General features: G+C 38.6%; 1 protein-coding gene across 5 annotated transcripts in view; it reads left to right on the plus strand.

The window, feature by feature from the left end:
• LOC117485016 (anoctamin-4-like) overlaps positions 1-20344 on the plus strand; it is a 55734-nt gene extending 35390 nt beyond the window's left edge. For all 5 annotated transcript variants that reach the window (XM_034133578.1, XM_034133579.1, XM_034133581.1 and 2 more), the window contains 22 exons: positions 1625-1669; positions 1758-1889; positions 1981-2087; positions 2616-2671; positions 2827-2948; positions 4102-4236; positions 4881-4977; positions 5245-5305; positions 10389-10471; positions 11009-11149; positions 11336-11500; positions 12025-12061; positions 12164-12275; positions 12478-12535; positions 13835-13932; positions 14073-14215; positions 15063-15215; positions 15320-15467; positions 16209-16328; positions 16806-16911; positions 17252-17458; positions 18781-20344. In XM_034133578.1, the coding sequence (XP_033989469.1) occupies positions 1625-1669; positions 1758-1889; positions 1981-2087; positions 2616-2671; positions 2827-2948; positions 4102-4236; positions 4881-4977; positions 5245-5305; positions 10389-10471; positions 11009-11149; positions 11336-11500; positions 12025-12061; positions 12164-12275; positions 12478-12535; positions 13835-13932; positions 14073-14215; positions 15063-15215; positions 15320-15467; positions 16209-16328; positions 16806-16911; positions 17252-17446 (2314 nt within the window). In that variant the 3' untranslated portion in view covers positions 17447-17458; positions 18781-20344. The remainder of the gene's footprint in view (positions 1-1624; positions 1670-1757; positions 1890-1980; positions 2088-2615; positions 2672-2826; positions 2949-4101; positions 4237-4880; positions 4978-5244; positions 5306-10388; positions 10472-11008; positions 11150-11335; positions 11501-12024; positions 12062-12163; positions 12276-12477; positions 12536-13834; positions 13933-14072; positions 14216-15062; positions 15216-15319; positions 15468-16208; positions 16329-16805; positions 16912-17251; positions 17459-18780) is intronic.
• The last annotated feature ends 1938 nt before the right edge of the window (positions 20345-22282 follow it).

Consider the following 22282-nt stretch of genomic DNA (forward strand, 5'->3'; position numbering starts at 1 on the left):
TGACCTCGATAAATTGCCATTTACATGAGGATGTGACTAGCAGTTTGAAAGGATGTACTTGAATTATTATTATATATTATCATTATGTCAGTGGTCTAAAATGGTCATACAACGGTGCCGACAATATTATCGTTTATCGCAATAATTTCCGGGAAAATGTATCCAACAAAATTAATTATCGTGAGAGGCCTATACATGAAACACACACACACAAACAAATCTACAGACTTACTCCAAACTGCCAAATATATTAATTAACACACTCTCACTCTCATATACTCTTTGACTCTATTTTGGCCTAGTAGAACAATAAGCAGCAGACTTTTACTTTTTTATCATTTCTACTGGATCTTAGATCTGCAGTTGCAGTTGCGGCTCCAGAGTATTTTTGTTGGGTAATCTATGGTAGGGCTAACCCATACAGTGGTGGGGCTCAAGTCAGTATTTGCAATGTAATTACATACACGCTCCCCCCGACAGTGAAACGCCACGCGTGAGGTTTAGATTATTTCCCTGTCTCTCTCAATCCAAATTGAACTGTATGAAATAAAAAGGCACATTTGTCTTGTAGTAAATAAAAAGGGCGACCTGGAGCCAATCCTGCAATTTCCCCACAGGTGAAAGAGTAGACATGCTGAAAACCCAACCCCTGCAGGGGGGTCTGGGGGGATTCTCCCCCAGGAGATTTTTTTAAATACTAACATCAAATACACATTCTGGTACTCTCTTGAGAAGAAAAATAAATAAATCTATTACTACATATTTAAAAAAATGAATGCCATTTTAGTTTTGTGTTACTTTGTTCTGAAAGCTGAACCTGCTGCTCCTCACAGAGAGAAGAGGGAAGAGGCTGTGTGAATTACTTTACATTGTGGATAAGGGTGGATAGCCCCCATTGTTCTGTGTGTCAAAATGAAAGACAGCCCACACACCTATCAATGATCAAACCGTGGGGTCTTATTTCATTACATGTTGATTTCCATCAACACGTAATGTTGTATCGATGATATGAGATGTACTACCGCAAAAGTATTCTCCGTCGGGACTTCCTGCAACAACACCACGCCGTTATCGTGATTCTGATTGGCCAGAAGACATTATCAAAGATGTTCTAATGAGAAGACGATCACTACGTGACAAAAGTTTTCAAAACCGTTTCTTGTCTTCGGTATTCTTGCTTTTGGCGTGAGAATAGTTTGGGCAGCGTGAGAGCGTGAGATTGAGAGTGAAAGCGTGTGTCACACGCCAGATGCGTGAGAGTTGGCAACCCTGTTATACTATCTCACCCAAGTTCCACCTTTGCTCCTGTCATTATCACTAAAGTCAATAAAAGCGGCATTCCTTCTTAAGGTAATCAACCTTGTGAATAGATTATAAAACCTGAATAGATTCGGCAAAGAACAAACAAAGACCATCCATTAAAAAAAATCTCCATTGCAGTACTGGTCAAAAGTGTCCAGTGGGATCCTTTAAAATGTATACTTTTATTAGAATTATCATATTTATTAGTAATAGCAAAAGCACATAATATAACTGATACTTGTAGCAGCAACAGGAACCATAGTAGTAATGTGTATATCCTTTGAACTGTACTATATTAATACTTCATTTCTGCATATTCCAGGAGAAAAATCTTTTTCATGCACCGACGGCCCAAGTTCATGAGCAGGTGAGTGTTCAGTTAAAGAGGCAGCATGAAATCAGCTGATGAAGCAAAACCCCTCGTCTTGCAGCTTTAACAGAAACTTCACTTGCAGGATGGAAAAGCGCATCAACAAATTTCGTGGCTGGCTTCCTCGAAAGCCCATGAAGTTTGACAACAACACTTTACCCGACCTAGAGGAAAACGAGAGCTTCACTGCCCCCTTCAGTCGATCAAGGATACATCAGTGAGTCTTTTCAAACAACCCTTTAAAACGTTTACCTGAGACACAAAATTGATGAACACACAAAAATGTCTACTGGTTTGTTTCATTGCAGTTTCATCATCCACAACAAAGACACCTTTTTCAACAACGCCACAAGAAGTCGCATCGCCCATCACATCCTTCAGCGGGTCAAATATGAGGAGGGTAAAAATAAGATGGGTGAGTTTTTCCCAAGGCATTATTACACATATACTAGTACTATTTGAAACATGAGGAAAAGGAAGTCCAGAGACAGTATTCATATTGCTGGTAAACAATGAGTGAGCTGACGTTGTTTTAAAAAGCTTTAAAAATGTGCGTAAAACTGTTCCTTTGCTCTTAAATCTAAATCTTTCGTTAAGGGTAGGGCTTACAAACAGTCACTTACATTTTAAGACAACTTGTGTATGACTCGAAATTGAATGTTAAAGACTTGGAACCTGATTGCAAAGACTTGCTACTTTGGACATGCAAAACAATGACTTGGTCCCATCTCTGATAGAATGGACAACGGTCAGATTGACAATCTTTTTTACAAACACCCTCAGCAACACTACAAGGCATGTTGTTGTGCTTATTCACTGAGAATTGTATTCAAGCAGATCCGATTTTAACAATATTTTAAATAAAAAGTAACATCCCTTATTATCTGCTACAGCATATAGCTTCTGTTGCTCTTCTTTAAATATCCCCTGTTTTTGTTTTCAGGGCTTAATCGTCTGTTGAGCAATAGTTCATATGAGGCAGCTTTCCCTCTTCACGAGGTAATTTTTGGCGATCTCCATAAATTCATTAATTACATTACCTGTTTTTAAGTCATCACTGTTTTCTGTGATATTACAGCAATGCATACAGTACAGTTCCAACATTGTGTTTCTCCATGTCTGTGTGTGTACATAATGTGTTGGGACTTTAACAGGGGAGCTACCACAGCAAAAACTCCATCAGAACACACGGAGCAGAGAACCATCGGCACCTGCTGTACGAATGCTGGGCCTGGTGGGGCGTGTGGTACAAATACCAACCACTGGACCTCATCAGGTAGCCCAACTACACTCAGAGACTTGAAGTTGCAATGTGTATGATAATGCCAGAATTTTAATTTAAACATAGAAAATGAATTAACTAACATAATTAAAGGTAGGGTAGGTAAGTTTGAGAAGCCGGCTCGAGATACACTTTTTGTTATATTCCATGGAATGCTCTTAACATCCCAATAGCAATGAATATCTTAAGTGCTTTGACAAAAAATCCATAAAAAGATGTCATCTGTGGAAGCCGTAATACTGTAAAAAGCACGACCAATCATTTTAGCCGGCCCGGCTAAAATAACTGGATGGCCTACCTGCCTGTCAGCCTTCCATCTGTGCACAAACTTATCTCGTGCCCTCATTGGTCATGTGCGCGTTCGTGTGTGTTGGAGGAGGGGCTCTGTAAGGAAGTGGCAGATTTTCTCCGGTTGTGTATTTTCAAATTCTACGCACTCGAGCTGGTTTCTCCGAAATTACCTACCCCACCTTTAATAGAATGTGAAGAGATTACAGTATTCACGTGAAGTCAAAGACTCACTGTGCTGTCTCGCAGAGATAGCTACTGAGATTAGCATGCTAACTGACTAGCCAGTTATTTCCTGTGATACCACTAGTTCCCCTAGAAGTGAAGTAGATTCACTGTAGGGCTAGTCTGACCTCAGACCACAGAACAAGAAGTAATATGTGTCTCAAACAAGTTTGCTAACAGTGACTAAATGAGGCTACTTTACCTCATCATGCTAACGCCCCCTTTAGCTTAGTAGAAGTGAAGCCATGTGACTGGGTTGTTTACAGCATTACGTTGGCTATAGTTGTTGCAATTGCATATGTGCTTCAACTTTCATGAAACTGGTTTTATTATGTAGAGGTTATCCTGCTTAACAAAATAGGTTAGCTTCATAAACGTGTTTGCCCCAGATCTTATTTTCTGTAATATTCCAAAATCCAATGGAAAAATCCCATTGCTTTTTGTAGAGGGAGCCCTTGCGATGCTTACTTCCAGATCGACCTACAAAAATATGTAATAATTGCACCTTTTATTTAGATTGTATGGAGCAAGTAGTAGAGTGGACATGCCTGAAAACTACACAATGCCCCTTTGTATTATCATGCGCATTACATCTTGAATTTGACAAGCCATTTTTGCTCTGCTGTTGTTTCAGGAGGTATTTTGGTGAAAAGATTGGTCTGTACTTCGCCTGGCTGGGCTGGTACACAGGGATGCTGTTTCCTGCAGCTCTGGTCGGCCTTTTTGTATTCCTGTACGGCGTTTTCACTCTAGAGCACTGCCAGGTCAGGTAAACACACCTCCTCTCTTTTCTGATAAATGTAAGTGTCCCCAGAGCAGGTAGCTGTATTATATTCTTAGAGTTTACAGGAGAATAAGCCTTGATTTATGCTTCAGATGTACTCGGCAAGCACAGACCAGATAAGTAATGGTATTTAGAAAGGAAGACATGTCACTGTTCCTAATGCACAGCCAATTTGGTTTTATGGATAAGGCATCGTCATGTGATATGTCCCTTATCGCTAATAGTATTTGAGATGTAATATAAAATAAAAGGAAATTCAGGATTCTCTGCTTAAAGTAAATTCTTAACAGGAACTCAATGTTAATTTTCACATGTTTTTTCCTTTATGGTAATAAACAACAACTCTTTCGCCCACTATGACATTTCGTATGACATTTTGGTCAGCTTAAGCTTTCTTTAAATGTGATCTGGAAACAAAATGTGCGTACTTAGGATGTAGATGCATTTGTGCTCTGTCATCACTTTATAAAACACAGTTCAAAAACACTATTCAGAGGCACGGAATAAAGAAGTGTGGTCAAATTACTTTTTCAGAAGAAGAAGTGGCATCAGTTTGGGTTAGTACTATGTTGCTGGATATTGTAATACCAACTTTACCAGAGTTTAATGGGCTGCATGTTGTCCTTCAGTAAAGAAATCTGCCAGGCCACAGACATCATCATGTGCCCCATCTGCGACCAGTACTGCCCCTACCTGAGGCTGTCAGACAGCTGCATCTACGCCAAGGTACTGTCCACACACCAACACCATATCCTATGTCCTAGAACAGTTATTAGCACTTTTAACTAATGGAAATGTTTGTTTAATATGTCACTTTCACCCTTAATGATAACAGGCACCTAAATGATTTATTTAAGGATATCTCTGGTGTGTTCAGAAATGTACTGGTCAGTGATTGATGCTAAACTGCTTAAGTATTAACTGGGAACCTGAAGCTACATTTTCTTTTTATAACATTTTGTGGCATCCCGTCATATTCCTGTATCTTCTCAGGTCACCCATCTGTTTGACAATGGTGCAACAGTCTTCTTTGCTGTATTCATGGCTGTATGGGGTAAGTCAAACAGCTGACGTTTCTGAAACAAACTCCTACCTCCTAGAGAAGCTCCTTACTAATAATGCATTAACAGGTATTTTTGCTACAAGGGGTTGCACAACAGACATTTCATGTAGACATGTCACCAACCAAAGTGTATATGGCGACACGTGTACACAAAGTCAATATTTCAGAAACTCAGTTATCAGTCCTGCTGTGTATATGGGAAAACTGAGATTTTTTGGCTTGTAAACTTCAGCGTTGGTAATTGTAACTCTTCTTTAAGTAATGAGGCCACGTAAAATACAATGCCGGCTTTAAAACATCCGTGAACTCTGGACATGGCCCAATAACCTCCTAACAGGACTTTGTATATCTTAACGCATACATACTTTGATATGTTTTAATCTGGCTGGAGATATTTAAAACAGCGCTTGTGTGGACAAGATTCTTTTTTGAGAGAAAAAAAAAAAACACATTTACAGTACTAAATGTTTTCTTTTAGCTCAGTTGAAACTTGCACATTTATCAGAGCCTACTGCTACTGTAGTGTAACTGATAAGAGCAGTGAGACTGAAGCAAAACATTTAAGTTGCAGGCTGTAAAAAACTAAATAAATAAACTGAAAGATGCTAAAACGCAGCTTAGAATTGAGGAGATGTTCTGCATGATCATTTTCTGTCTTGTCACTATGAACACTTTCCAAGTTACACACATTAGCATTTGTTCATATCAAAAGTGCAGCTTCACCTTTATTTTAGTTCATTTTTTTTATGTTATACATTTAAATTCTTCCATTTCTTACACATTGCAGCTTTAAATGACACAGTATCGCATTTCATGTAGATTGTACATTATATGAAAAGGATGCATTCACTCTTATCATCAATAACTAGCGCTGAACAAGGTCCCAGGGTATGGAAGGTGCAAACAGGTGGTGTTTGAAGGGTTCATATTCTTCAGGTGATTCTGTCACGATCGGTGATGGTGTGGCAGCGCATAGCTGAAAGCTGGCCTGTTTGTATATTTCTATGTGGAAGGATGAGGGGGCTGAGGAATAGAAATAAAGAAATAAGAGATGACTCTAGTGAAGAAAATACACTTTGTTGACAGGCCATTTTCAAGTAAGATGGCTTTCACAACATACCTAACTCATGCTGCTTCTCTCACTTTATTCCATGCCAAAACATGATTAAATCTTTATAACACTAATACAGAATATGCTACAAAACATGACCTAAGGCATCAGTTCAGTATCTTACTGTAGTTGCAAAATAAAAAGTCACACCACTTGTGAAGTTTCAATTGTAGCATTCGTTTTCTAATGACCAACCTAAAACAAGAACTAGCAATAAAGGCTCACCGATGAGTTTGCCAGCAGTCTCTGGGTGTTTGAGAGCCTCTTGTACTCTGTTGTCAAATCTCCAACATCTCAGCATGAAGAGCAGAGCTAAACACAGCTGCAGGACAAAGGTCAACACGCCCAGCACGATTATGGTGTTGTTAACTGTTTCGGGGAAAGAGCACAGGAGGTTTAATGAGGTTGTGTAGATGAATACAAAGGCAGTAAACAAACACTAGCAGGACATCTTTCATGTATACTTAAAGGTCACCTATTATGCAAAATTCACTTTTTCGTGTATGAAGGTTTTCAGCAAAAAAGATTCTCTCTCTTTTTGTCCTGATCCATTTATATAAAAACCTGTCTGAAAATGAGCTGATCAAATATTGGCCACTTTGTGATGTCACAATGTTGTTTAGGGTTGTTCAACCATAAGCCAATAAACAACCAAGGTAACACCCCCCCACCTTATCACCTGAATCTCCTCCTAGAGCACCATTTTGTTTTTCTAAACCAATCATCTTGCAGAGGGGCATGGCCAGCAGCCTCATTTGCATCTAAAGTATAACAGTGGATCTTTAAGATTCATGCAGTTCTATAAAGTACTTTTTAAACTCTTGGGGAAATTACACACATTTAAACATCATTCCAAAAGCTTAAATACGGAACTCAAAAGTGAGGCCATGTTTTAAGTGTTAAACTTAATCTACAGTGAAGGCTCTGTTGTATCAGTGTGTGTTAATAATTCAGACACTCAGACAGTGGAAAAAAAAAAATATCAGTTTCACACTGATAAATATTGTATTGCAAATTGCAGATATAGTGGGACTAATGTAAAGTCAAAGGAAAGTAAAAATGTATGAAAAATCACTTTGACTGACAACAGTAGATCTCTTATAAGGTAACATGAGCTTTGATGATAAATGTCACAGTACCAGTTGAGGAGAGGAGTGGGGTTGACTCCCAGTGGGTGACCTCTGGCTGGGTCATGTTTGGGTTCTGCAGAAATCCCATCAGTCAGTCCTCGCTGCTCCAGGAGCCTCCCTGTGCAGCCGGGAATAGCCATTTGCTTGTGTTAACATTCTTAAATTAATAACGATTTCTTCTGCACACTAAAGGGATCACATTTCTTTTTTCGATTTGGCTTTTTATCTTTTTTGCATTTTGCCAAATGAAATAGGGTAGGAGTTTAATTTGTGTTGAAGGAGTATTACGTAAGGGATAATGTGCAGCGACGCGGTCATTATGGGGAAAAGAACACCGACAGGCAGATCAGGAGCCCGACGCGAAGCGGAGGGATCTAGATCGGCATGAAGGTGTTCTTTTCCCCATAATGACCAAGTCGCTGCACATTATCCCGCTTATTACATGGCCACATTCTCAACAAAGTAATGATATGACTCCCAATATTAATTGAAATGCTTTTATGGATTTAGAAAATGATTTTATTGATTTAAAAAATAGTTGTATTGATTTAAATTGACATGCATCCGCTAAGAAAAATAGTCCGTTGTTACTGTTTGTCTGAACTAACGTAGCAACGGCAGGAAGTGCTTCGATAGCGTTTTTGAGGAGCTTTTTGATTACAGATTTAAAAACATTGTTGCTTGCTTTAAAAGTAGCACAATTCATTATGTCAAACCTTGGAAAGTATCTAGATATCCCTGCCCTAATGCCAAAGGAACTGGCAACTGAATATGTGTCGCCGTTTGATGTCTATGTCTGGACCGCTGCGTAAAAAGGAGGGTTTCTGCCCCGTTACTTCTCCGCTGTTTTCTTGTCGCTCTTGTCTTGTCAGTTAGAAAAGCAAACTGCATGCAGTTAAATCGAACTGACTTGTTTGTGCAGATGTGAGCGTCCTTAACAATGGTCAATAAATCCTTGACAGCGGTCTGTCTGTTCTGGATTAACAACGTGTCACGTGTTCTAAATTGAATTAAATCAGAATCGAGTATTCAACTAAGCCATGTAATAAGTAATGTTGTCATTCACTGTGACAGACTATAGCAACTGAAAGACAAGTGTATAAGTTACAAGTAAGACAAAACCAAATGTCTTAGTTTTTCCAAATAAAAGGTAAATACATAACAACTTTTCTGCACAAAAAAGAGACAATACACACTCACAGATCGTCACACAAATAATCTGACTTAAAACATGTCAACATGATATTAAACTAGCACAGCTGAAGTCTTTAAAGAGCATTGTGGAAGATGAAGCTGTTTACACAGCTGTGAAGACATGCCAGACACACTAAAATAAATAAATAATAAGTATAAAGTTCAACATTTTAATCCTGATTAAAGTGTTTCAAATGTCTGAAAGTGCTCTAAGGTACTGACCTTACAGTAGCTGCTTCTTGGAATCTGCTGTCCAAATGAATATATTTGAAGCTCTGCAGCTCAAATCCCTTCATTAGGGTTTCTTTAGAAGTGTGCTCCCCTGCTGCCTCCTCATGGGAAGTGGTGCCCTTCTCAAACAGATGAGCCCTCACACCCAAGACATGCTGCTCTGTGTACGGAGGTGGAAACCAAAGAGAAAATCAAAAAAGACAAGTATTGGTTTGAGAATAAAAGCTTCAGAGTTGAGAGGAGATGCAGCTAGTTGTGTGTGCAATCAGTAAGCTATTCAAAGGACTTTGTTCAGCGATAGCTTCCCTCCATGGCCGAACACAAAGTCACAGTTCACAAAGTCTAATCTTACTATCTTGGTTTTAAACCAGTTGGTTTCACTGGATATCACTTGTCAGTCAGCATCACATGCACAGAGAACATTTGACTATGCCTTCACCTTTCTTTGAGAATTTTGTTTTGTAAATGTTTATTTAAGCTGATAGTGACTGTTCTCTCTTTGTAGGGGTTGTCTGTTGGGCAATGCATCATCAAAGCTCTATGTGCCAATTTTACCTTTTCATTTTGTTGGGAGCTTCCTCCAACAGAATATTTTATGTAACATGAAATGCTGAACACAGTTGTTAAATTGGAGTTACATATTCTGACATTTTGACCAGGGTAGTGCTATCCTGCTAGGTTAAAGCTGCACTAATCAATATGTTTGTATTCAAAATGAGTCAGATAACTCTGTGTAATGTGAAAGTGGTCGTCGTAGTGGCAAACCCATAGGGAATTATCACCTGACACCCCTCAGCTCTACAAAGCATTGTAGTGTCTTTCAGCTATGTTTTGGTTTAGCAGTCCTCACTTTTATTGTTTGATTTACTTAAGTATTTCCACCAACCTTATTTCCATAAAAAAAAAAAACTTGTGTCACAACACCTGCTTAGCACCATATTGCAGACAGACACAGTTAGCAGTTAGCAAAGTGGAGCAATTAGCTGCTATTAGCTTAGTTTCCCTCGGGACTGTATTTGAGACCAAAAACGGGCATGTAGAGGGAAATAAATATTGGACTTATGTATAACATGTTCAATATTCTCATGTTATTGAATATGGTATGGATTATTAAAAAATGTTTTGCTCTTTCAAGAAGAAGAGATAATGCAGCGTCTCATAAACAGTTCACAGAACTATATGCATGTCTTGCATGTACTCCAAATCCTGGAGGATGCCTACTTGTTTAAGGGTTTATCCTCCAGAATTACTTCATGCAAGGAAACTTGAAAATGTGTCTCGGCAAAGACATCATGGTGTTTTACCCTGAACGTTACCAGATATGTAAAAGGTTGTAAAATAAGATACAATGAGGAGTTCAGTACGGTTCACATGAATTCCCTGAATATGTTTTCTTAATGTGTTTCAGCTACGGTCTTCTTAGAGTTCTGGAAAAGGCGCAGAGCTGTCCTTGCATATGACTGGGACCTTATTGACTGGGAGGAAGAGGAGGTGATTGTGTTCTTCATGTGAACATTGTATTTCTGTAGCTACTTTTTTAACTACTGAACGCAGGGAAGATATTAAAACTGTGAAACTCGCTACCATCTATATTTATATTGAGTTTTTTCCTTGTACTTCAATTCAGCCAACCTGATACTCTTTGGCTTTGACACTGACAATATTGTTGCCTGCACAGCAGCTCTGGCCTCGAGAAATGCTTGCATACTCAGTCTAAACTAGTTTGACGGAATATATTTACTGAGTGCCTGCCCCAAGGGAGTTCTAATCAATTTATGACTCACATACCATTATAACACTTCAATAATGAAAGATCTTTTAGAGTAGATGTTCTTTAAAAGACTGCGGTTTGGCGGTTTGAAAGTGATTCTCAATCTGGTTATACAGAACAGAAGAAAGGACAGCGTTTATAAACAGATTCTGATGGTTTTAGCCAGAAATACTGTACACATGATAGCCTTATGTGGATTAAAGCCCTCTACATTCCCTGCTATCATTTGCTCACGTGTCTTGTCCGTTGTCTTTCAGGACGAAACACGCCCTCAGTTTGAGGCCAAATACTCCAAGAAGGAGAGGATGAACCCTATATCTGGAAAGCCTGAACCATACCAAGCTTTCAGTGACAAATATAGCCGACTTATCGTTTCGGCATCTGGGATCTTCTTCATGGTGAGTTTCTGGGGCAAAACATTTTCAAGCAGCTGGTGTGTGTATTTCATGACACTTACTAAAGAAATTAACTCATTCTTTTGCCATTTTTATCTCTACTACAGCGCTTTAATCTAATTATATTTGTACAATGAAGTACTTTCATCATGTAAATACAATGTGGTAATCTTTTGCATTGTGTTACAGATACTGGTGGTGATTGCCGCTGTGTTTGGCATTGTAATTTACCGAGTGATTACCGTGAGCACTTTTGCCGCCTTCGGCTGGGCTCTCATAAGGAACAACTCTCAGGTGGCAACCACGGGAACGGCAGTGTGCATCAACTTCTGCATGATAATGCTCCTCAACGTGGTGAGTGTCTGCTGTCATCAGTGGTGCACAGGTGAAATGATAAAAAGGCATTGATAATAATACAACCCAGTCTCACGGCATTTTGTGTTATAGTCACGAAATGTAATCTATTGATTGTGTGTCCACCAACACGATTTTCCCATGTTTTCCGTGTCACACAGAAGCAATGTATTTCTATTGGTAGTATGTTTCGTGCCTGCACCAAATAATAACAAGGAAAAAAAGATTTGAAAAATACAGATTTCAGTATTCTGACGGACGGCAAAAAAAGTCAGACATTATACAATTTAAAATAAAAACAATAATCGTGGCTTGATATTGAGTAAGAAAATGTTTTTATGAACCACACAGCTTGTGTGACACGAAAGAAATGGGAAAATAGTGTTGGTGAACACGAATCAATAGATTACATTTATTTCGTGACTATAACACGAAATGCCGTGAGACTGGGTTGAATAATAACAGACCTTTTAATAGGCTGTTTTTAGTCAATAAAACAACTATTTAACTTCCTCCCTCTCTAGCTCTATGAAAAAGTTGCTCTTCTTCTCACTAATTTAGGTAAGTTGACTGTCCCAGCAGATCTTATGTTCTTGCAGCTTATGTGTTATGTAACAAAGTATTTTATCGGTTCATCTCACTGTTCCTGCTTTCTTTCCACAGAACAGCCAAGGACAGAGTCTGAGTGGGAGAACAGCTTCACTCTCAAGATGTTCCTTTTCCAGTTCGTCAACCTCAACAGTTCAACTTTCTACATTGCCTTCTTCTTGGGAAGGTGAGAATGTCCTGGAGAACTTACATATTCACTACAACACTTTTCCCTGTGTTAAAACAATGTAAACGGTTCTGTTGGATGTTCTGAAGGCTTCTTAGGCATTACACACTGGATTTTACAACTGGTGTCTTGGGTAAAATGTCTTTGAAAGAAAAGATAAATAGTTTATTTTTAAAGTTATATATTCTTTCTGGCTTGACAGATTTACTGGCAGGCCTGGAGCATATCTACGCCTCATCAACCGCTGGAAACTGGAAGAAGTGAGTAATCACTTTGTTATCCTTCAGAGTAGTAAGAGCAACGCATTATGAATATTAAGTAGTTCTAAATTAGAAATTCATTTTAGTTAGATAATTGGATTTTATTTACATTTGCAAAGTTGATAAAAGCTGCTGGGAAATATAAAAAGGTGTTCTAATTTGATGGCTTGCATAAACATTGATAATTCTTTATTTCACTAAAATAAGAATAAAAAGTAAAAAGTTTTTCCAAGCAGCTCAACAACAAACAAACTAGATTTCTCTATTCCTTGGATAGCTTTGCTGAAGTTAACTTCCTGCAGTGTGAAGTTACTTGTAGTTGTGATAATCACTCCAGCTAGGTTTCAGAAATCTGAGAAATACTCTCAATCAGCAAAGAAGTGTGAAAAGGGACTAAAGAGCAGGCTTTGTTTGTGTCTCTGCTGAAATTAGATGTTCATTAAATGGCAGAAGATCAAAATGGTTGTGGTGTCAGCTCTCTTATGCCCTAACGAGGGGGCGCCCTACACTGTGATTGGCTGAGAGGGGAAATGCACCCAGCTGCTCTCAGTTCTTCATTAGGAGCCAACAGGTATTCTGAATAACCTCCAATCAACTCAGGGGAACTGTGACGTTCAACTAAAGTCAACTGGGAAAAGGGAAATACCAACAAGTACCATAGAATGGGTGACAGCTAAACTTCTGTACAATATAAAGCTTTAAAACAACACAAAAAGTATCTCTCACAGTTCAATTCAAAGGTAAATGAAGAAGCTTCTCACAGCTGCAAAATGTTTTTAAATAAACAGTCACTTACAATTCCATATGACACATTAGTTGTATACAGTGTACCCTTAAAGGTTCCCTATTATACTCTTTTTTTAACAATATTTTAGGTCCCAGATATTTTTTGGCTTGAAATACCTAACAGAACATGTATTGTAGCATGCCTCTGTATCTGCAGTTTTAAATGCAAATGTAAAAAATCTGAATAGATCATTTTCTGATTTTTATATAGATAGATCGGGACAGAGAGAGATAACCTTTTTTCCTGAAACTTCCCACATCCCTTAACACAGAGGGGACACATATTTATGTATAAAAGACATGAAAAAGTGGATTTTGCATAATAGGTGGCTTACACACCATTTTAGATAAACTTGATCTGTTCCGTGAATCAAACTGTGATACCGGGATTTCCTCGCCATTTAAAGAGTGTAGGCAAAATGTTTTTTCCAAAATAGTACATACTTGTTTTGTTTTCTTAGATCTTAGAGCTTTTTTGCCAACATTTGCAATTTATTTATCATGTTGCTGTAGTGCCATCCAAGTGGCTGTCTCATCGACCTCTGTATGCAAATGGGGATCATCATGGTGCTGAAACAGACCTGGAACAATTTCATGGAGCTCGGCTACCCGTGAGTGCTTTTTAGGAACCTACAAACACCAAGATAAATTGGTCAGATAAAGTGCCATTGTATTGTTTTCCTAAGTAAAAGCTGTTATTGTAATTTGATCTATTTGTTTCCCTATACCAAGTATGTTGTTGTTTCTCCAGGCTGATCCAGAACTGGTGGACACGGCGGAGGCTGAGGAAAGAGCATGGGAAGAATGCCAAGGCCAGCTTTCCACAGTGGGAGAAGGATTACAACCTACAGCCAATGAATGAATATGGACTCTTTGATGAATATCTAGAAATGAGTATGTTGCATACATTTTGTTATTCACAGATAGTAATCACCTTACTCATGTAGGCAGACTTGGAGTACTCGAGTCCTGGACTTTGGCCGATTTTTTAGACTCGTGACTAGACTCGGATTCGCACACTGATGGACTCGGACTCAAACTCGGACTTGTGAATTCTCATGCACAATGACTCGGATTCGCACATTGAAGTTCAGACTTGGACTCGAGTCCGGATTAACTCTGCGAGGCCACGTACCACTCAAGCCCCCGCTATTCGGACTCAAAAAGTGGGGACTCGAGAGTGACTCGGACTCGAGAATTGGTGATTTGACTACAACACTGCATGTAGATGACACAAACTCTCTCTATTTATGAAGCTGAGGTTATCAGTACAGGTAACTCGTAGTGACGAACCCACAAATAATTATCCCTCGACTGGTGTGTTCTCTTCAGCAATGTATCTTCTTTCAGCTTATATTTTTTGTTTTCCTAAGCTCAAAAATGTTCACTCTCACTGCTATGAGCTACCATGACACTTCCTGCCCCACACCAAATTACAGACAGACCAAAAGGGACATAAGCGCATTGTTCCAAGTGCTTGTTGGCAAATTGGTGCATTAACTGCTAACATAGCCAAATGTTTTCCTCAAGTATTGATGGATAGAAAATAGAGCTGAAGGAGAGTGATTACTGGACGTAAATTCATTATGTGTCCAGTAACACGACTCTGAATGAATGCTGATGTTGCTCCTACCTGCTGAATGTGTAAATACCCAATTGTTTGCTAACGTGTTAGTTACTGTATGTTGAACCTCTGCAGGCACTAGAAACCTGGAGGCTCATGGTTTTGTGTTTGTTTCAGTTCTACAGTTTGGTTTCACCACCATCTTTGTGGCAGCTTTTCCTCTGGCCCCTCTCTTAGCGCTGATCAACAATGTCATCGAGATCCGTTTGGACGCCTACAAGTTTGTAACACAGTGGCGGCGCCCTCTGCCCTCACAAGCCAAAGACATTGGTGAATTCACAATGTTGTATTTACAAGAAATCTTTTGAAGTTGGCCTTCATGAGTTCAATGGTTTGAAGTTATAATTTCATATCTAATGATGCGTTTGTCGTAGGGATCTGGTATGGCATTCTGGAGGGCATTGGCATCTTGTCTGTCATCACCAACGCCTTTGTCATCGCTGTTACCTCAGACTTCATCCCTCGCCTTGTTTATGCCTACAAGTACGGACCGTGTGCTGGTCAGGGTCGAGCAGGGGAGGGGTAAGTGAGGAATGAACTGTTTATTTGTTTGGTTCGTATAATACTAGTTAGTTATAAGATGGACTCTTAATGCTGTCAGTTCCTTTCCATTATTTATTTTTTTAAAACGTAATGTAAGTTTTGGTTAAAATCCAATTCAAAACTTGACTGAAGCCTTAAGCATAATTCCGTATATTTGGTTCATAGAAACTATAAGCAGACTTTCCAGGTTCAGAATAGACTTGCAAAATCGAAGTGAAAAAAGATGGTAGAGTTTGGTCGGGTACTGTGGTCAAGACCAGAATAAATGTTATAATTAGTGTTGAATGTCTGAAAAGTGTAATGTATGGATAACAAGGGACAGGTGTTAATCACACCAGAAAGGACCAACCAACGATCTTATAAACAAATATTTATACTCTTCTTTGATAGTTTGACAAGTGCATTTTGGAAAGCTCCAAAGGAAAATGTTATGTTCTAAGGGTTAGGGTTAGCAAGTTGTACAGTGTCAGCAAAACAATGTAAAATAGCGTTGACTGCATAAACGTGGACATGTAGAGACAAAACAATGTTATTAATAAACTGTATAAAAAATAAGGCCCCAAACTGATCCTTGTGGGACGCCTTTAACACACTGAACTCTGTTAGATCATTTATACTTAAACCATCTACAAGTAATTGAATAAAACTCTAAAATAACAGTTTCTGAGTTAGTATATAGTGATAAAGTGCCCTCTTAATGACTTCCTTAATGTGCTACAGGTGTATGATGGGTTACGTTAACGCCAGTCTCTCAATATTCCGGGTGTCTGACTTCGAGGGGAAATCACAGTCCATGACTAATGGCTCCGAACTGTTTGGAGAAGCTGTGAAGTATTGCAGGTAAGATTTTACAAGTCTCCATTGCACTAAAAAATAAATGTTTGTTGGGAGCATTTTTAAGAGGAATTGGATGCAACCATTTGTTTCAGTTTTTAAGTCTCTCCCTTAGAGAGAGTTAGATGTTTGTTAGATGTTTTTGCTGTTGCAATAGTGTTACCTACGAGATTGGGCGCAGCTTTGCAGTAAAAAACAGCTTGTTAGTTTTGTTTTAACATATAATAAAATGATGAAGTGATTTTTGACTGATGTAAATATATACTGAAACTTGACTTTTTGGCAGAGAGCGCAAGACAATAATTCTAGTTTTGAGTCTTAATAAAAATAAATACAAATTGTTTTTGCCTTCTTGTGTTTATAAGCTGTGTCGACATGCTGAGCTTTAGAGATTTTTCTGCTGGCCAATGAATAACTGACATGACTAGATGTATTTAGTGCTACTTTGTGATGACCTTTGAACCCATCTGTTGGACCCATCAGGTATCGGGACTACAGAGAGCTTCCAGACTCCGCTGAGCCGTACGCATACACTCTGCAGTTCTGGCACGTCCTGGCTGCCCGCCTAGCATTCATCATTGTATTTGAGGTCAGCGTCTTTTTCTGATACTAATGATAACAGACAGCAGTCTGGCTTTGGAAATGGATTCTTTCATATCCTGTTGTCAATGCTTTTAAGCTTTCTGTCTCCACCATTGAGTGCCCATCTACTCACTAAGCGTTTTAAAGTGCCATCAAAAGTGCTATAAATAAAATGTATTAATATCATTATTATTAATCATCAATGTCAATGTCTCAAATTCAAAACTCCCTGTGTTTGATGTTTCCCACCTCATCACTTTAGTATTTTATTAATTAATTTTTTTATTAAGAGACATGGCTCTGGCCTTATGGTTAGGGTTAGGTGATGATGTGCTCTGTTTTTGCAGCATATGGTGTTTTCCATCAAGACGCTGATTGCATACCTGATCCCTGACCTCCCCAAAGACCTGCGGGACAGAATGCGTAGAGAGAAATACTTGATCCAGGAGATGATGTATGAGGCCGAGTTGGAGAGACTCCAGAAGGAGAAAAACGACAAGAAGAAGAAGAAAGAACAGGCCCATCACAAGGAATGGCCCTGAACGCAACAACTGGTACAGTTGGAGAATCAGAAAACAGTTTATAAGACATTATTCAGCTCGATTCATGACTCTTTTCGGGTTAAACTGTAGGGTTTTCTCTGTGTGGAAGCCTGGCCAATGTTAGCAGCTCAACTATTAAAAGATATGTACACTACCGTTTTAGAAGTATAATTGGCCCAGGCTTTCCGGGGACATACAGTTTTAGCCTCTGTTAGCTCAGTGTCATGTTTAATGTACATTTAAGAGCCCTCTTATATAATTGGCTATTTAATTTGTGTAAGCTGGATGGATTAAAACTTTGCAGAAGAGAGTTTTTCAAATCATTGTGTTGGAGCTTATTCAACAGCAGCTATTCGAGCGGAGAAAGTCAAGGGATGGTGGCTAGAAATGCTACTATTGTTTACCGTCTGTTGTTTAGTCAAGGACCTATTCTTTTAAAAAGACCACATTTTGATAAAAAATATTCTGAAAGTGAGTGTAGGGGTGCGCAAAAAAAGATAAGAGATAGAATCGCGATTCTATCTCTGCCGATTCAGATTAGATTCAGAAATTCCAAGAATCGATTCACATTTTTTTTCTTGCCGTAACGCTGTTTTCCATTTTTTCTACGACGTGAGCTCCGTAATGTCCCGCTAACATGGCACTTAGACTGGCAGCATCCAGGGAAACACACCAGGAAATCCACTTCACTCTGTCCGCTCTTCATGCCTCACAGGCCGGACTCGTGAGCTCCGTAATGTCCCGCTAACATGGCACTTAGACTGGCAGCAACCAGGAAGCACACCAGGAAATCCTCTTCACTCTGTCCGCCCTTCATGCCTCACAGGGCGGACTCCTGAGCTATTTTGAATCGTGAATCGTTTTGAATCGCGAATCGATTGTGAATCAAATCGTGAGATTTCCTGAATCGTGCTCCCCTAAGCCTCAGTAATCAATGTATTGCATCCTGTATATGCTATGCAATACTACAAATCTAAGTAGAAAGTAGCTAAGCTAACGTTCACAAGATTCATAACAAGTTATTTGGTTAAGTTGAGTTTTTTATTTAATTTGAACTCTTTCCAGCCTTAGCCCACAAGTGGTTAAAGGTAAATATATTTTACATTGTAAAACATGGGATAGGGTTAGGCTAACCCGTTGGGTTAGGGTTAGTCTAGGGTTAGTCTGACCCTAACCCAACATGCCAGAATAGTTGGCTCAATTTGAGGCCAAAATCAAGTAGCAACCAAGGAACGACAAACTCATATTAAACCTTTCAGAGTTGTTGACTTATATAATGCTCTATGTTTTTCCAGTGTTGACAGGCCTTACCATATCGTTTTTCCTGTTCCCAGGTTATCAGCTGGTGTTTGATATTCACTGTACAGTGGAGGAAGGGGAGGAGCGCTGGGTTTCCTGCATGATAATGGACCCTCATTCCTTCCTCAAGCCATGTCAGACCAGCACCTCCAAGAGGACAGTAGATGAACTGCATCGAGCGGGCCTTGTGGCTTCAAACATAACGGATGTCCTCTTTTTGCTACTTTTTTTTTGTCCGTGTGTTTTTACCACGTTGGACCATCTATGCTACAGCGTATGTCTTCAGATCCTGAATGTAGATTCCAAGCAAGACTAAACTGTTTCTTGATTTAAACAAGAGAACAAACTCTTCCCAGCTTACTGAATGACAAACCCTGTTTACATTTCTCCTTGTTTGAGGAGTTCACATATTGCTTTATTGTAAATAAAGATATTTAAATGTCAGGCCATCTGCTCTGCTAATGCAATAAAAAACTGAGAATGCAATTTCTGAAGAAATTGCGGTGTTATTGCTGGCTACTGACAATAAATGAGTCTGTACTCGGTAGCTAAAGTGTGTTGATTGAAAGCTGAAGATGTATTTGCCTCATGTATATTAGGGAGCTGAGTAGCATTGCTTAATAAAGAGCTTGAAGCTGAACTGCATTTATGGCTAAAATGTGTATTAAGGGGCAGCTAAAGAAGTATGAAGAGTTGGAATGATAGTTATAGTGCGAGCAATAAAAGGTTTTCTTATAAATTGTATAAAGAAGGAGTTGAGGTGCGTGCGTGTGTGTGTGTGTGTGTGTGTGTGAGTGAGTGAGTGAGTGATATTTTAAACTGCAGTTACACCCGTTGACTACAAATTCACTGAATTAGAATTTGGAGCTACCTTTTTAAAGTGTGTGGCAGGGTTGGGTAAAAACAACGCTAGCTTACAGTTCTCCAAATAAAAAGATGTCCACATACAAATATCCATTGATGTTCTCTTCACTCACATTTGGCCAACAAATCGTTCCTTAAAGCACGACCAAGCGTCAAAGCCTTTGTATGCCTTCATACCTGTAAATCAGGTACATATATATGTCAAGAAACCCGATTCCTGGTTCTTACTTGTTTTTTAATGTTTTTTTGCTGTTTTGCTTCTAAAATGTATTTTCTAAGCCTGTCTTACTAGGTGTCATTCTGTCTGCGTTCATAGTTTCATTGTTTAAACAAGGACACATTTGTTTACAACATGATGACAGAACTTTGCAAAGTCTGAGAATAAGTTCAAGAGAAACTTTAAAGAGAAATGTAACCCAACTAACTTAAAACATTGAGTCCTTTTATTTAACTCTGCACAACATGCCAGAAAAGCTTTGACTGATTATGCTTCACCGATTATTTCTGATAATGTCGTGGATGAGCTGAACATTTTGACGTTTGAATGAAGTTGAACAGGTTTGCAGAAGAAAAAGGATAATAAATGTTGGCCCAGCAATCCCACCAATAAAAGTTACTTAGATATCTCTTCTATGAAATATGTGGCAGTGTCTACAGCTGGCTAGAATGGAAAATGCTTTCCATTTGAATTTAGATCCATAACTGCATTAATAAACATTATTTATTGTAAATACATTTGACTTTGACTTGTGTCTCTTTCTTTGAGTCGAATTGAGATGGTACAACCCTTTTAACCTCCCTAAAAAGATATACCTGTGCAAAAAATATGTAATGATTTCACTGTTGACCAGGTTAGAAGCAAAACCACCTTAAATATAATGGGTTTTAATACAGAGCAGATTTATTTAAATGACATTTGAGCTAAAAGCAGGCCTAAAGGGGCCATATGATGCTTTTTTTAGGGTTTCCCTTTCCTGTATTGTGTTATACGTAGTTGTTTATGTAAATGGTCTGCAAAGGCAGAAATCGGCCCTTTAAGATAATGATAATACATATTATTACACCTTCTGGGAATTTTATTTCCCAACAAAACATGCATGCTGATTCAAAGCCTTAGCCACTTTGTGATATCAACACTGGGGAGAAATTGCTTAGGCCTTTATTTATTTGCTATACTTTTGACATATTTGAAAACACTTTAACAATACTGTAATCAGCTGTTACCCACCAAGCAGAGGTTTGCAGTTGTTAAGTGTAAACTCCTCGAGGGTTGCTAAAATCAGCCTCTGTGTAAACATCATTGTTGATGTAAATCTCTCTCACACCACCAGAGGGGATCAGAGTGCTTACACTTCAGCACACCGTACAGTCACACTAAGTTATTGTCATGGTTCTCATGATTACATAATAACAATAACAACAATATACTTTTCCCAATTTGTACATACTGTAATGCAAATTGAGTGAATTCAGGGAGGGGGAGATTATCCTTTAACATCACACATGTTTTAATATAAATTCAGATTGTATGCTGCAGTTGGCCAAAAGGAAGAACAGCTTGTTATCCCCCTCAGTCATTAAAGCTCCATACGTTTTGAGGAAACACAGCACTGCCTCCACAATAATGTATTTCTATGGGCTTCTCCACGGGAAAGCATAAAAGTGCTTTTATAATTTCACTTTCAAATGCATCTGTAGCAGTGTCTAACACAATGCAAATCCCAAACACATGCATTTACACAACAACATCTATCACTATCTGCTCATTTTGAACATACAAATAATCATAGATTAGAGATCAGGGGCTTGTCCTCCAGCAAAGATTAATTACTCTGGTGGCATTCGCGCAAACTCCATTTTGATTATTAAAAGCAGGGGACAGAGGAGCCAAACTGTGTTTTGTTTTCTGTCAGGGGAACTCTTCTCCTCCCTAAGAGGATTATCCCGGACACACGCTTAGGAGTTATGTAAGGCAGTCAGAGGATAACATCTGACATTTCCTCATATCCTTCATTTTGGCAGCCGAGTTAAGGGAATGTAGATAGGTTAGCATGTTTGTAAAAGAAAGACAGATATGTAGACTCACTAAACAGTAATGATGACTTTTATATTTAGCATGGAAGGACCTGTCACCTTAATTCTCTATTTTAAAATATATTTTTACTAGCAAAGCATAGGTTCTGTGATAAATACTATATTGTATATTATTTGTTTACTTCGTACAGTGCATTCTTTGCACATTTCTGCACAAAACTACCACTACTGCACAGCTACATATATATGTTTCTTGATCTTTGCAATACTTGCTTAGATTTTGTCAAATGTTATGCACCACTACACCAAAACAAATTGGTCAAATCCACTTGGATTCTGATTCTGAAAAGAAACTAAGGCAACAATGAACATCTTTATTTAATTTGAAGGTCTTTCAAAGAAAGAAAATAGGACAAAATGGTTCAGCGTGTCCTATTCAGAGTTCTGTTTCAATTATGTGAATACTTCAGAAGGACAGGGGGAAATTATGAAGCAACGAAGTAAAGGAAAAGCTTGACTCAGAAAAAGAGATTATAACTTTTTGATTTCAGTTCTTGGAATGTCCAATGTTCCATATTAAATCTGCGTTCATAAACATATTTGAATTAACAATGGATCAAATAACTGTGTCATGTGAAA

Source organism: Trematomus bernacchii, unplaced genomic scaffold (assembly GCF_902827165.1).
Source record: "Trematomus bernacchii unplaced genomic scaffold, fTreBer1.1, whole genome shotgun sequence".
NCBI classification, from domain to species: Eukaryota; Metazoa; Chordata; class Actinopteri; order Perciformes; family Nototheniidae; genus Trematomus; species Trematomus bernacchii.